Source organism: Mixophyes fleayi, chromosome 3 (assembly GCF_038048845.1).
Source record: "Mixophyes fleayi isolate aMixFle1 chromosome 3, aMixFle1.hap1, whole genome shotgun sequence".
NCBI lineage: Eukaryota > Metazoa > Chordata > Amphibia > Anura > Limnodynastidae > Mixophyes > Mixophyes fleayi.
The window spans coordinates 338,696,864-338,713,324 of record NC_134404.1 but is presented as its reverse complement, the minus strand read 5'-3'; the positions used below and the strand labels follow the sequence as shown (position 1 = coordinate 338,713,324).

General features: G+C 40.3%; 1 protein-coding gene across 1 annotated transcript; it reads left to right on the top strand.

Moving 5' to 3' along the window:
- Nucleotides 1-6,814: 6,814 nt before the first annotated feature.
- Nucleotides 6,815-13,446, top strand: LOC142143057 (hemoglobin heart muscle subunit alpha-type-like). Its single transcript, XM_075200774.1, has 3 exons — nt 6,815-6,960; nt 9,508-9,700; nt 12,697-13,446. The coding sequence occupies exons 1-3, from the start codon at nt 6,866-6,868 to the stop codon at nt 12,808-12,810; spliced, it is 402 nt and encodes a 133-aa protein (XP_075056875.1). The 5' UTR covers nt 6,815-6,865; the 3' UTR covers nt 12,811-13,446.
- The last annotated feature ends 3,015 nt before the right edge of the window (nt 13,447-16,461 follow it).

Below are 16,461 nucleotides of genomic sequence, written 5' to 3'. Positions count from 1 at the left end.
TCCCCTTTATAAAAACTTAATATTAATCCAAATTGGATATATTATAGCGCCCTATTGACAATAGACTCCAGATGAAAGAACGTGTTTGTGCGACCACTTGTCAGAGAACGATAAGGATTCTTTTGTTATATAAATAAGTGCCATTCAACCTCTTGTTCCCTTGGCCAATTTTAGAACCTCTTTGACATTTCTACAATTTTCGTCCAGTGTTATCTCACCTTCAACTGGGCAGAGAGCTGTGTTGATTTCTATGACGTGTCTTTACAAATAGAAAGACAAGTTAATCCAATACAAGAAAAGTGAATTATTTCCATATAGTAACGGAATGTAACCACTTTTTATTATTTGGGAATGTGAGTTTTGGAGATGTCCTATTTCAGAAGACTTTTCTATAACATACATTAGAGACAGAAGCTGCCCTCTCCGCAGCTGCTTCCGTCACTCTTGTCAAGCTGTTGAGAGTCTGGAGATTACGTTTTGGTGACGAGAACCATATTGTTTGGGTCCTTGGCCATGTGATCGCCGCACACAGCTTCCAGACAGAGGGCTGTTGTTTTCTAATGAGAAAGTACCTTGTATAAGTGGTTTTTAGTCTTTAGTGATTCACAGGCTTAGGGAAAGAGGTTTTCCTTGTCGGCCTGTACTAAGAGATCCAATCTTTTCCACTTCTTAAAGTTTATCCTAATTTGCAAAATGTAAAGGAAAGTTACTATTTTATGTTTTAAAAAGTGTAAATGAAAACATCCTTTTTTTACAGCAAACCAATGCATGAAATATTGTATAATAATATAATTCTGCACATTTGCTACCCATACAGTATACCAACTAAATATTGGAATAATGAGTATAACCTTTCGCAGAATATTATTCTAGTGTGCTACCAATATAAAGTCCTAATTGTCCTTGAAAAGCAATATAAAAATAGCTTGGTTATCAGAGAAAATGGGAATGGTCATTTGGTTACGAAATGTCTCAGATCGGGAATGGGTTTAAGGATATTTTTGATCCTTCTGAAGATGGATCAATTCAGATATCTGCAAATCAAAGCGCAAAACAGGGAACTTTCCCCCAGATGCTCTTTAGCGCACTAAGATAAGGCCTCTAGTGGCACATTAGTAAGAGAGGTTAAACAAATAAACAAAAATTAGGTTAGAAACTATGCCTTATGCAAATTACCTGCCCTAAGTGACGTTTCTTATTTAAACTTAAGTAACGCTCGGGGGAGCAGGATGGCACAGAGTGATGAGGGGGTAAAGCAGAATGGCACAGGGTGATGAAGGGGGGGGGTGCAGGATGGCACAGAGTGATGAAGGGGGAAAGCAGAATGGCACAGAGTGATGAAGGGGGGGTGCAGGATGGCACAGGGTGATGAAGGGGGGATGCAGGATGGCACAGAGTGATGAAGGGGGGAAAGCAGAATGGCACAGGGTGATGAAGGTGGGATGCAGGATGGCACAGAGTGATGAAGGGGGAAAGCAGAATGGCACAGAGTGATGAAGGGGGGGTGCAGGATGGCACAGGGTGATGAAGGTGGGATGCAGGATGGCACAGAGTGATGAAGGGGGCAAGCAGAATGGCACAGAGTATTGAAGGGGGAAAGCAGAATGGCACAGAGTGATGAAGGGGGAAAGCAGAATGGCACAGAGTGATGAAGGGGGGGTGCAGGATGGCACAGAGTGGTGAAGGGGATAGAGCAGAATGTCACAGGGTGATGAAGGGGAGGAGCAGGATGGCACAGAGTGATGAAGGGGGGGGTGCAGGATGGCACAGAGTGGGGAAGGGGATAGAGCAGGATGGCACAGAGTGATGAAGGGGGGGGGTGCAGGATGGCACAGAGTGGTGAAGGGGATAGAGCAGAATGTCACAGGGTGATGAAGGGGAGGAGCAGGATGGCACAGAGTGATGAAGGGGAGGAGCAGGATGGCACAGAGTGATGAAGGGGAGGAGCAGGATGGCACAGAGTGATGAAGCGGGGCTAGGAGAAGGGGGGAGCAAAAGCAGCATGAAGGGAGCAGTGTGGTCATAAGGGGGCACAGTGCGGTGAGTAACGTGTGTGTGTGTGATGGCACAGGAGGCTTGTGGAAATGTAGTGTGTGTGATGGCACAGGGGGCTTGTGGCAATGTAGTGTGTGTGTGATGGCACAGGGGGCTTGTGGCAATGTAGTGTGTGTGTGATGGCACAGGGGGCTTGTGGCAATGTAGTGTGTGTGTGATGGCACAGGGGGCTTGTGGCAATGTAGTGTGTGTGTGATGGCACAGGGGGCTTGTGGCAATGTAATGTGTGTGTGATGTAGGTGGTGACTAATTACTGGGTGCTGTTTTGTTTGTGGGGTGATGGTGGGGCAATTTAATTTAATAGTGTGGACTTTTACTTTAAGATAGGGTGGTTTTGGGGCTATTAATTGAATGTGGGGTTGAGGTCTATTTATTAAATGTGAATATGAATTATTTAATGACAGTGATGATTGTGGGAAATAGGTATATTTATGAAAAGTAAATACTATTAATTTATTGCTGGGACTGTTTGGAGGGAAGAAAATAGGTTTATTTATTAAATGTGATACTATTACTTTAATATTGGGGTTGGTTGGAGGAATATAGATCTATTTATTAAATGGGAATGCTATTACTTTAATGTTGGGGCTGGAGGAAGGCCTAAGTATTAATCGTGGGTCCTATTGATTTAACTCCGTAGATGGTTGTAGTTTTCTTAATGTACCCATTTTTTTCCAAATAGGGCCCCCAACATTTCAGGATCCAGAAAAGCCGCAACTCAAGAAACCAGCAGCTACAGGTGATGAAAGTGACAAGAACAGGTAGGAGAGAGCAGGACAGTCTGCTAACTGTTCTGATTCTAGTAGGACAATCCCGATTTTTGTAGACTGTTCTGCCCAATCTAAGCGGCAGGTCAAGACTGTGTACTCTTTATATACACACAGCATTCTTTATATACTATACTACGGTGCTAGCTGTCCTTTATGGGCTGACCACACCCCTTCTAGTGGTTTGGTTATACCTCTCTAGTGGCTGGCCAAACCCCCTCTAGTGGGCCTCTACTATTGAATTCCCCCTGTGTGCCCTTCATTCCCCAGTCTGACACTGCCCCCACCATATAATTCTGCCATGGGGTGATGTGAGGGCATGAAGTATACACGTACTCAGATGATGTCCTTATCCTCTCTGTATACCCACTGAGCCAGGTAATGTCATTTAAAATGTATGGAATCTCTGTGTACACACTGATCCAGGTAATGTCATTTATAATGTATATCCTCTGAGTATACTCACTGAGCCAGGTAATGTAATTTATAATGTATATCCTCTGTGTATACTCACTGAGCCAGGTAATGTAATTTATAATGTATATCCTCTGTGTACTCACTGAGCCAGGTAATGTAATTTATAATGTATGTCCTCTCTCTATACTTACTGAGCCAGGTAATGTAATTTATAATGTATGGAATCTCTGTGTACATACTGATTAAGGTAATGTCATTTATAATGTATATCCTCTGTGTACACAGTGATCCAAGTAATGTAATATATAATCTATGTCCTCTCTGTATACACACTGATCCAGGTAATGTCATTATAATTTGTGTCTCTGGCATATAGTTCTGGACATGCACAGAGCGATTTTACGCAAAATACGGCACATATCGGCATTTGCGTTCCTTAATGACTCAGGCCCCTTGTGTGTCAGATTATCTGTGTAGTATTTTGGATTTATATATAATTAACAAATAAATGGATTATTCTGCACACCTTATTCTGAGTAAATGATTAATGCGGAATATACATTGCATTTGGTGGTGTTTAAATATCTGGAAACAATTCACTGGGAACTCTTAAAGCAATATTTCCAACGTCTGTATTCATTAACAATATTTATCAATTAATAACCACAGAGCACTGCAGGATGTCCGATCCCCCTAAAGTATTCTGAGAAGTGACTGCAATGAGTCTAACCTAAACCAGAATGGGCAGAGGAGGCTGATCTCTGGGTAATATCTAATACCTGTGTTTATGAGAGATTCATATGAAACCTCAGTCTTCATAAACCAATTAAACAGAGCGGGGCGGCCTCTTCTGAGCATGCGAGATCCATCGTTTGTATCACTCAGAAGAATTCTTCTCTCTACTGTTTTAAGAGCAGATCGGGGGACTCAGGGCGGAGCGGGGTCCTCAGGGAAGAGGGGGGAGAGGTGGGGGGGGACTTAGCATTGCTAGAACCCCCTCTTTGTACCCAGTAGCAGCAGCACCCCCTATTGTTGCACCTCTGGAGGAAGCTAACTAATTCCATTTTGTAGTGCAGCTTTACATAATAAAATAATATAGAATAGCCTCAAACATATAAAATATTATAGATAATATTACAAAAAAACCTGTATGTATGAATATACATATACACCTATACGTTCATATTATGGGGCTTATTTAGAGTTGGAAGTATTTATTTTTTTGCGCAAAATCCACATATCTGTACCACACGTGTGCATCAAAAAATGGACGCAGGCATCTGTATGTAGACTTTTACGTATGGTTGACTTATGCCACCTGGACAGGTCGAACGGGCCTAAGGACATGAAGAGTGCGTTCATGTTATTAAAACACAATTAGACATAAACGCATCCACAGATACACCCGGTAGGAGGCAGAACTCTTGCGGGTGCTGGAATGATGATGATCATAGCACTTTATAGCCATTTGATTGGCTCATTGTCCATTGACCACTCAAGTACTTAATTCATTAGCGTGGCGGCTTTGTAAAACAGAGTCTCAGCCACCTATTCGAATTGACTTAATTCACATTTGCATCTTCATTACTGCAGGAAAGTAGATTGCCATTTGATTTTTAAAAGGGAAACAGATGCTTGTATTAATATAATTTGTATTTGTGGTAGTATTTAATTTTATATGGAACACGTGACTTTTATATTTATTACTAACACGTGTTACCCCTGTCGTTCTGTATGTCAGGCGCTATTGCTGTTAACGTTTCTGAGCTGGATGCAAGTCTGCTTTTTATCCCAATGTTTAAAGGTACTCATGGAGCTCAAAATGCAAAGTCTAAATGAGACTATGGGCTAGATTTACTAAGCTGCGGGTTTGAAAAAGTGGGGATGTTGCCTATAGCAACCAATCAGATTCTAGCTTTCATTTATTTAGTGCTTTTTACAAAATGACAGTTAGAATCTGATTGGTTGCTATAGGCAACATCCCCACTTTTTCAAACCCGCAGCTTAGTAAATCAAGCCCTATTAGTTCTAAGGAGAACTTAAAAGCATTAACAATCTCTTAAATTCAATCACAGAGCTTGGAGCATCTAGGCCAATATCCGCTATGGCTGATTTATTTTGTGTCTAGTTAATGTGCAGTTTGACCATGATTAGTACAAATAGCATTATCCATATAAATTGCGAAACTTTCCAAACTGTTTTTTTTTTAAATATAGAGCAGAGTGATGCTGTTCTCTGCCTTATTCTATTTAAACTTTAGGGGCCCGATTCATCACAGCACGTATACTGCAAGGAACCTGCGTTTAGTAAAAACTTACGTATTTCGGCTTTGTACACGGCCAAATTCAACAGGGCATGGATCTCAAGATAGGTGTGCTGTTGAATTTGGGTGCATGCCCACTCTGCTCTAATCCACAAGACACTGCAGTATACGTCCAATACCTGCGTGGAATATAAATTCACAAAAAGAACACACAGAAAAATAAAAAATGAACGCCACCAGGTAAAAATAAAAGAAGGTTTTTACAGTTGCTCCTGATTGCAAACCCATGTTATAGCATGGCTATGAGACTGTCATCACTACTGATCAATACTTAGACTAGCCCTGTAGCTGGAGCAAGAGATACGGCAGAAAAACAAGTAACCTTGAGATGCCCAGAGCTGGCGCTGGAGTTTGGCACGTCCCTACTGTACAGGACCTATGTCTTCCCTGTCCTGTTCACTCCTAAAATCGAAGGCTGCAATAAGTGACCTTTGCGTTTGCAGACGGAACGGACAGGCATATGTCCCAGTTCTGGACCAGCACAGAGTGATTTTGATACGCTCAAATTCGTCAGATACAGTTCTCGATGAATCAGGCTCTCGGAGGCTATAGTATTAAATTATCTTTATTTCCAACAGGTGTTTGAAATGCTTATTTGTGAATGTTTCATTTTCAATGTAGTTGTCCAAATAATTAATTTGATTGATATATTAATTACTTATACTGTTCTAATAGAGACATATCACACAAGATAATTAAATATTATGTGTAGGTAATATCATGGGTAAGGGCTTTTTGAATTTAAAAATCCAGAAGAAATGACCTATCCTACCTTGTATGTCATTGATCACTTGTCCTTAGACCAAATGGTCTTCCCCAGCTATAGTCATTGCTCTAATGTGTATATACCCTTGAGATGCCCTACTGGTGCAGTCTAGTTTCCATGTACTAGGATCTGGTGTACGTGGTGTACGTGGTCTTATCGTCGTTCCCCTTTCCGTATCCCTGTGGTCAGTTGAGTGATAAGACAGATTAGCATTTCATTGGCGATACAAATAACAATGGGAAAGGAGTAAAACATACTTGACATTCCATGGCTACTGGTGGTTTCAGATTTCAGCTACTTAGGACTCATGACCAATTAAAATAATGGCTCAAAGTAAGACACAGCATGGAGTTGTCACGCACGACCACTGATAATTAACCAAAGTCACCTCCACTCCAGACCAGATTACAAGGATCTCAATTAATGAGGTCATGTGTCAATCACAATGTATAGGCAGCTGCGCTTGTATATAAGGACTGGGCTACTAGTCAGAACATAAACATTTCTGCAAGGTACAGAGAGTATTCCAGAGGCAAGATGGTGCTTTCCGATAGTGAGAAGTCTGCCGTCCTTTCCCTGTGGGAGAAGATCGCTCCAGAGGCCAATAAACTGGGAGCTGAGGCCATGGAAAGGTGTGGGCAGGGAACCAACTGGGACTGAGGTTATGGGCAAGTAATAAAGCTAATGCACTGGGCTGAGGCTGTGCAGAGGCTGCAAACTGGAGGCTAAACTAATGGACTGGAGGCTATGGGCAGCTAATAAACTGGGGTGGTGAAGCTATGGGCAATTATTATTATTATTATTATTTATTATTATTTCTGTTATTATTATTATTACTATTATTATTATTTCTATTATTATTTTATTATTATTATTATTATTAATAGTATTATTATTAGTATTATTATTAGTATTATTTCTATTATTATTATTATTATTAATAATATTATTATTATTATTTCTATTATTATTATTACTATTATTATTATTTATATTATTATTTTATTATTATTATTATTTCTATTATTATTATTATTATTTCTATTATTAATAATATTATTATTATTATTATTTCTATTATTATTATTATTATTATTAATAATATTATTATTTATAAGGCACCAGAAGGGTTAAGCAGCCCTGTACATAGGTTCTTAAAACATACCACAAAATGACAGCATAACATAATTACAAAAGTGACAAAATTCTACAAATACAAACAAGTAATTACATATCTACCACTCGCAAAGTTACATAATTACATAGAGAGCTTACATTCTAGGTAGTACTATACTGTTGGAGTGAGGCTATGGGCATGTATTATTATTATTATTATTATTATTATTATTATTATTATTATTATTATTATTGCCACAATTACATATAATGAGCTATTAATATTTTTGTGACCCACCAGTTTTACAATATTATAGTAAATAAGATGAAATAATAAAACAAAAATATTGCCATTTTAACATAAGGCCTATCCTACGCATTTTCAATTTCAGATTACAGTTATATCATCCCCATTGGGTATTTACACCATCCTTCCTTATTTTCCTACGCCATTTAAATTATTCTAAAACAACAAAAGTGGATAATGTTACTAGTTTTTGATTATAATAATAACGAGGGTGCTGGAACATATTCCGGGAATCCTGCAGCTGTCCAGCGTGATGTCATCCTACGACACAGGACATCGTTCCGCTGAAGTACAGACTATGACATTGCTGACATTGGTTACATGGCGCTGAACACGCTGCCAAATTCTTTCCTGTCTAATATCTTGTGACACTTTCAACCTATTGACACAACAATGTGCTCTGAGGTTGGTAACCAGTGATCTGCGGATTGAGGTTGTGAGCAGGTAATGCTATGTGGGTGGAGGTGATGGGAGGTTCATAGCCTGAGTGTATGTAGATCAGGTAGATTAATTCATAGTTCTAGCTTCTAGCTTCTAGTATTACATTGTGCTGAAGACTGAAATCGACTGTGTTCTTGACATATCTCAAATATTTAAACTTTTTTGACTGAGCTATGCATATGTGTGCACCCGATTAACCCCATTTATTGTGCTTCAAATATAAAAATGTGTTTTCTTTTACCACTTTCTGATTTGTATTTACACTACTCGCAAATAGAGCCCCTGGGGTAAATGTATGAAGCTGAGAGTTATCCAGTGGGTTTGAAAAGTGATGATGTTGCCTATAGCAACCGATCAGATTCTACCTGTCATTTTGTAGAAAGTACTAAATAAATAATAGCTAGAATCTGATTGGTTTTTCAAACCTGCCGAAATACTCTCAGCTTGGTACATTTACCCCCCTGTCTTTCTTGTCATTCAAGAGCTAGCCACCTCTCACTACACCCTCCTACACTTCTCCAATGCTGCTCCCCACTTATCTAACACCCTACCCCTCCTGACCAGACTCTCCCCCAGCCTTCAGTCTTTAAATCTCATTGGCAAAACCCACTTTACTATCACCTATTGTACTCCCACCTGATACCACTCTCTCTGGGTACCACCAGCTACTAATAGCTTGTATTGTCTCAGCCTTATTCCTGTAGATTGTAAGCTCTCATGAACAGGGCCCACTCCAGGGGCAAAGGCAGGATTTGTAGAGGGGGGTTTCCACACCACAACACCAGTGGGCGTGACCAGCATGCATGGGGGAGTGTCTATAATATTAGACAGTGTTTGGCTGCTCTCCAACTCTTCCTATCCCCATAATATACATGGGCAATACTGCGTGCACTACTGTTAGGTGCACACAGCTCTCCCTTTTCAAGCAGAGCCGTGTGAAGTGGGGACAGGGTCCAGCCACCTCAATTATACATTGTCCCAGGCTTGGAGGGGGTTTCCATGCACTAGGAAACCCCCCTCGGTTTGCCTATGCACTCTACCCTCTGTTTAATGTCTGCACCTTCTCAGTCAACCGGTTTTATTCGCTATGTTGTTCAGTGCTGTGGAGGTTTGTAATGCCTCACAAATAGACAATGAAGATCCTAATAGTTATAATTGGAACTATATGACAAACTGTATTCTATGTCTGTTAGATTAAGATGCCACCAGGCAGTTAGAAACAAATGTCCTATCTCTGTGACGTAACTAGAGATACATAACCCACAACAGTTAATCGACCTATTCTTTGATTAAGTTCTGTATGTTTTATTCCCAGGCTTTTCCAGAAGCACCCTGATACAAAGTCTTTCTTCGGCCGCTTCGATCTGACTCCTGGCTCTCAGGACATCTTGACACATGGAGGAAAAATCATGAATGCCCTCGGAGAAGCCGCAAAGAACCTGGGCAACCTGAACAAGTACCAAGACCTTCATACCAACAAGCTGAAAGTCAGCATTGATCACATTAAGGTGAGGGGCTTAATGTACAGAAAATCTCCTAATAAATGAAACGTTGTTTCCGTAATCTCCATTTTCACGGAGACCAAGATTTAATCAAAGACTGACAGGTAAGACAACGTGACTTCAGTAATGGAGACAGAAAGGTAAAGGACACTTAAGTCTCTAGAGATTCATTAGCTGCTTTTCTTTAACGCATAGTTGCCTACTTTCCCGGAATGTCTGGGAGACTCCTGCATTTCTGGGAGACCTCCCGGGAGACCAGGGCAACCTCCTGGATCCCACCCTGCAATAGATAAGTGGTGGGGGGCGGGGCTTAATGACACAAATATTACATCATCTTAGCCACACACCCTGCTGTAATTACCAAAATTGTGACAATCGTTTAGGAGCCAATGTTGAGCAGTATGGATGTACATTTTTGTATCGTGAGACAAACAAATGGGTATATTTGCACATAATGAAATGTTCTGCGCACCTGAATGTTTTGCGCTTCTGTAAACGAGATTTAAAGTAATTTAAAATGGTATTTAGTTTATCCTCACCATTTAATCCTCTGACAGAAAGCATGCAGCTTTGTGAAGTCAGAGCCACTTCTGTTTCTTAGTATTACAAGACTCCTCAAGGTCTCAATGTCTCCCTGCAGAGTGACCTCACCTGCAGCAGCAGCAGCAGAGTTAGCTGGTTAATACTAAGACCCCGACATAAATCTGGATGCACAAATTATACATCCACTTAGAACTTAAAAAGGAGTGGTCTCCAATTGGTTTAATAAATCTTACATTAAAAATGAGACACACTAGCATTTAGTATATAGAGCACCAGAAACTAGAGATGTTCAATGACTCCCGTGTTTTGGTTTTGGATCTGGATTAACTTTGTGTTTTGGTTTTGGCAAAACCGCCCTCGCGTGTTTTGGTTTTGGATCCTGATTTTGTTTTCTAAAATCCCTATTTTTTTTTGCTAAAATCACATAATTTGCCTCTTTTTTTATGCCTACATTATTTATTATTATTATTATTATTATTATTATTATTATTATTATTATTATTAATAATAATAACCTCAATAACATTAATTTCTCCTGGGGAGGGAGGTACTTATGGAATCCAAATCCCGCGAGATCCGCCAACGCAATGTTATGAGCGTTTTGTCGCTATCCAATAACGATTGTCGAATCTCGATTTGTGTTTCCAACGCACAAATATTTATTTTCAAAAAGTAGCAGAATAACTCAAGTGAAATAATAATAAGTACAGCCGTTACTTATCGCAGGCGCTCTGGATCCAGTGAACAGTCATTCAGTCCTGAAGTCTGTGGTCTAGGTTACTGAACACTAGACGAGGAGCTGCTGCTTATATGCAAACAGAAATACAGTAAAACAATGCAAAGGGTGTGGCTTGCTTCTATTGGTCCAGGCTTCAGGAGGGTCCAGGGGGTTGTAGGTCATAGGCTAGTTTAAGCACAGGAATCCAAAGGTGGGGGTCATCTCTCCAGGGCATGAGCTCTGATCTTCCCACCAAGATTACTAATCCTAATAGTCCATAATTCCTTAACATTAATAACTTGCGTATGCACTCTGCGATCCCTTCGCAGAGTGAACCGGACAGTTGCAAATGTAAAGGGGATTAATATGATCCCACACATGACATGATTCCTTCAACGTGTACCATATGTTTTACTGATATGCATATAACTTATAATATTACACATAAACTTTACTATATTTTGACATAAATAACTATGTGCTGCAACTACCATTAATGTGTACTGTTTTACAAGTGTGAGTGTTTGTGCGAATGTATGTAAAAGCGCAAATACTGTTGTTGCCACGTGTTGCGGCCGCGTACGCCCTTTCACGCCGTAGCGTGCCATACGCATCTTTTCAGACAAAGACAACCAAGTTTGCTCGATTTTAATTGAAATGACTTCATACAATTTGCTGACTTCCACAGCAATGATGACGTTTTGCCTCGATTCAGATACGAGGACGCTCGGAGATACCGAGCCGGCTCGCAAGCCTACTCGGATCCCCTAAGTTTGGGTGGGCTCGGTTTTCAGAAAACCGAACCTGACCATCTCTACCAGAAACACCATTTTTATCGGTTTTATACCAATATTATCAGAGAGTATAAGATGAAAGCATGTGGACAGATGGATTGTAAGGTCCGAGGTTATTTAGAAGATTTTCGGTAGAAACAAAGAATCAAATTCACGCAATAATTGATCATATTTGATATGTATTTGTTTTTCATTTTTAACATATTTAAAAGACCGATGGAAAGATTGAAAATGGCAGATTCCAGATGATTTTCAAAAGTGTAAAAATTTGCCTCTGACAGTGCAAATCTAAATTGCTTTTGCACAAATATGCACAATCCTATGCAATGCTCAGATGTTACACATATTAGTGGTGGCAACTGCGGGGTGAAACGTTCTGCTGGTGAGAGAGCAGGGCGGATTGGGGTATTACTTGCTGATTGTGAGCTTGGGGCATTAATGTTCTTAGTTACATTCAAAATGTGAATTTGTATTTTGCAGGAAGAGAATATTCAAATGAGACAGAAGGGGCTAAAAAGACACATTTCTGGGTTCTTTCCAGTTTAGACGGGGGGCACAGGACATTTTTCTCCTTGCAAAAGGACTTTTCTAGGGGGTAGTTCCTAAATCCTCCCTGTTGGGTGCACATATTAATGTAGACAAATAGGCTTCTTGGTAAAAATAGAAAAGCTCTGTGCTCCTGTGTGTTTTGCACTTTCGTGTATGACTTCTACTGCATTTCTGCATTGCAAGTTTACAAGCCTGTCAGTCACTTTATGTCTGCTCAGTTAGAGAACCTCCTCACATTGCAACTTGCTGCAAGAGAAGGGACAGAGATCTTTTTTTCTTTTACCTCCAATGTGTGTTTTACAGCTCTATATAATGCTCTCACATGGAAAGTTGTGATATATACACTTTCTGAACCGAAATCCCTCAGGTCCTTTACTCGGATCTTCTTCTCTCCCCAGTTGCTGAACGGTTGTATCCAGGAGGTCTTAGCTTCTCACTTCCCCGGTGAATTCGTACAGGCGGCCTGGGAGAAATTCCTCAACGAGGCTGGAGCTGTCCTGACTTCCTCTTAATCACCCAAGAGAAGAACCTGACTGTGATGTGTTTTCCACATGGATACAGCTCCTGATCCTCCAGAATGACTGTAGCAACTTTCTGTAGCATCCAGACCCTCCACCAGGGGCAACTCTAGGGTATATGGGGGCTCTAAGCCAAACGTGTGTAGGGCCCCATCTAACACTGTAACTTGCAATTGAACCAAGGAATTTCAATGTACGTTGCACAAATAAAAATAAAACACAACATACATTTGAATATATTTCTTTAAACTGAGCATATGTATTTAATTTAGACACACGTGACCGGGTGGACACCTAGAACTACTACTGATGGATATAATTAAATTTGCATTTTGGAGCTGTACATAAAGTATATACTTTAATTGTATGTGTATAGTAGAAGAATAATGTACTCAAGGAGTGGAGAGCACACTTTCAGGGCACGTGACGGTAACACGCACCAGTCTAACACGCACCAGTCAATCCCTCGTCACTGACAGTCAGCCAATCACCAGTGTTTGAGCCGTGTGAGTGTGCACTCCATTGAAGTCATCCCTAGCATGTGCCCTAACAATGTATTAATTTATTTTAATTTTAAGCCTAGCGTAGAACCGTGTCTAAAGTAACCTCAAATAAAATGGTCAGATGTTATTTTCTGCTTGTGTTTCAATCAATGCCTTGTGTGGTTTTTGTATGTCTTCCAATGACCGTTCTTTGTCAGAACACGTATGGTTCATACTAGCAGTAGTTAAAAAAAATGTTTTTAGCTAAATGCCAGTGATATGTTGGCATAAGTATCTCAGTAGGCTGGTGGGTGTCGTCATATAAACTAGCAGGTGTGTTTATGCTAAATAGTGGGTGTTGCTTAACAGATGATAGGCATTGATATCTATCTATTGTTAAGGCACTAAGTTTGCTGAAGTAAATATGAAATCTTTAATACATTCACATCTGAGGTGGACACTTCTCATACAGAGAGATGTGCGGCCTTGTGTAGACAAGTACACGCTTTTATACAGTTTATCAACATCTGTTACACAATGTAATGATCTTTACTCTTACTTACAGTTTTGTAACATGGTAAAAAAAAAGTTTTAAATTCACATTGGATATCATGAGATGAACAAACAACAAACATCAGCATTGTTTATAGCGTATATGGTGGTATCATAAATCTCCCTTCACCATTTTTAAACCTAAGGGTAAATAAGTTTGTCTTTCTGTCACTAAGGCTGGCTACACACTGGAGGTATTTCAGCCAATCATCGAGCTAATCAGCCGACATGCGACAGTACGGTCAGATATCGCGTTAGTCTGTTTACTTACACGATGAACCAGGGGCAAACGCAGGATTTGTAGAGGGGGGGTTTCCACACCACGCTGCCAGTGGGCGTGACCAGCAAGCATGGGGGTGTGGCTATAATATTAGAAAGTGCCTGACTGCTCTCCAACTCCTTCTATCCCCATAATATACATGGACAATGCTGCATGCACTACTGTTAGGTGCACACAGCTCTCCCTTTTCAAGCAGAGCTGTGTGAAGCAGTAGTAGGGTCCAGCCACCTCAATTATACAGTGCCCCAGGCTTGGAGGGGGGTTTCCAGGCACTAGGAACCCCCTCTCGGTTTGCCTGTGATGAACGACAGTGGTTCCAAAGTGCCGATCGTTGTTTCATTTGGTTGGTCGAACCGTTTGATGATCTCGTTCCAATCACCTTCCGGTCATGTAGTGTGTATGAATTCACGACTGATTCCATGACCAACTGGTGATAGTTCCTCAAACTGCGGCTCCTTTCGGGGTATGTGTATGTAAATTTCTGATGTCTTCTCCTCTCCCACGTGGTGCGGTGTCCACACATCAGTCCAATGGCAATTATGTCCTTTTAACGGAAAAGCAACAGTAGCTGTGTATTGCATTGATGTGTATAGCATATGTCTGCTTGCCTAATTATTCACCTTTCTCAGTACAGTCTACAAGAAAGGCACATACTAAAGATGTGTATTGGACATGTCTGCTCCCCATAATTAAACCCCCCCTGTACATCTAGGGGTATATTTACTAAACTGCGGGTTTGAAAAAGTGGAGATGTTGCCTATAGCAACCAATCAGATTCTAACTGTCATTTTGTAGAATGTACTAAATAAATGATAACTAGAATCTGGTCGCTATGGGCAACATCTTCTATAGATGTGTTTTGGATAAAACCATACATGTGCATTCAACAGGTTTCATACTTATGACTTTATTGTAAGTAAATATATATATTTATTGCAAGTGCACCAAAGAAACCATGCTTATTTAATCTAGCACATTCATTAGCAGACAATATCCATAGCAATGGATATAGAAAAAAGCATCACTTATAAATCCACTGACATATTTAACGATTAACCTGGCTACTCCATTCCGACATAACTTTCTCATATACTGGAAACATTGAACCAATTTTCTTGATTTTTTTCTTAATATCATTGATGTTTGCCCTTAATTCAGTAAAATATTTGTTCAGCTTTTCCATCCTGTTGACCACACCCTTCCCATCACCTGAAGGACCACAAATATTTCTGCGTGTTGCATCCTTCTCTCCTTCTGAACTTGGGTCAGATGTGACGATAGTGTCTATATGAGGAAAGGTTTTTGCTGGAGATGTTCTGCCCTTTATTTAAACTTCTTCGACATATCGTTGCAGGGAGCCCATATGTCCATGCAGTGTGTACAAAATCTTTTAAGACAATTAAATGGCTGTTAAAAGTCGCTGCTCAGATGGTTGGTCTTCCACAAATCGTTTAAAACGTGTCTAGTGTGTACACACGTTCCGCTCGACCAATCGGACCTTCAGATGCAGGTACAATCGTTGTAGATAAAACATTGGTTGGAAAACTCTCCAGTGTGTACCTTGACTAAGAATACATCTGTTGAGACCATGTCTACTTGTGACCCCAGCTGAATTCTGATGACAATAGAATTGGATACACTTATTTACTCTTGTCTTCTGCTTCAGTACAGTAAACAGGTAGCAGGACAGGTTCCTAGAGTCAAGAAAGACAATTAGTCTATTCAGAGTGCACCCCAGTAAGTAAGAACTGGTCAGTTGGGGACAACCAGGGACATGATGCCTGAATGGGGTACCAAGATGTAACAAGGACCTGAGCCCTAGCTCCAAGGATCTACACACCCATGGAGGGAAGGTGGTTAATGCCCTTGTAGAAGCATTGAAGAACCTGAGAAACCTTGCAGAGCATCTGTCCATTATCAGAGACATGCACACAAACACTCTGAAACTGACTGTAGCTACAATCAAGAGAATGTGACCTATAGTGAGATACAAAGGATCTTTCCCTGTTGTGGAAGACATGGGTTTCTTCCAGTACAATAAATATATTTGATGTGCTTACCCTGTCTTTTAGTTCATATACTGCAGCTCTCTTTGTACAGTGGATGTTAGTCTGGTACTATGTGTACCGGAAATCTAACTCTTACAATATCAAACCAAGGAATCCTAGAGAAGAGCTGAACATAACCTGCTGATCTGTCAAAAATATCAAAGGAAAATTCTTCTACTAACATACAAGGCCGTCAACAAAATTGCACCGACATACATCTCCTCACTTGTCTAAAATTTCTCCCAACTCGACACCTCAGTTCTGCACAAGATCTGCGTCTCTT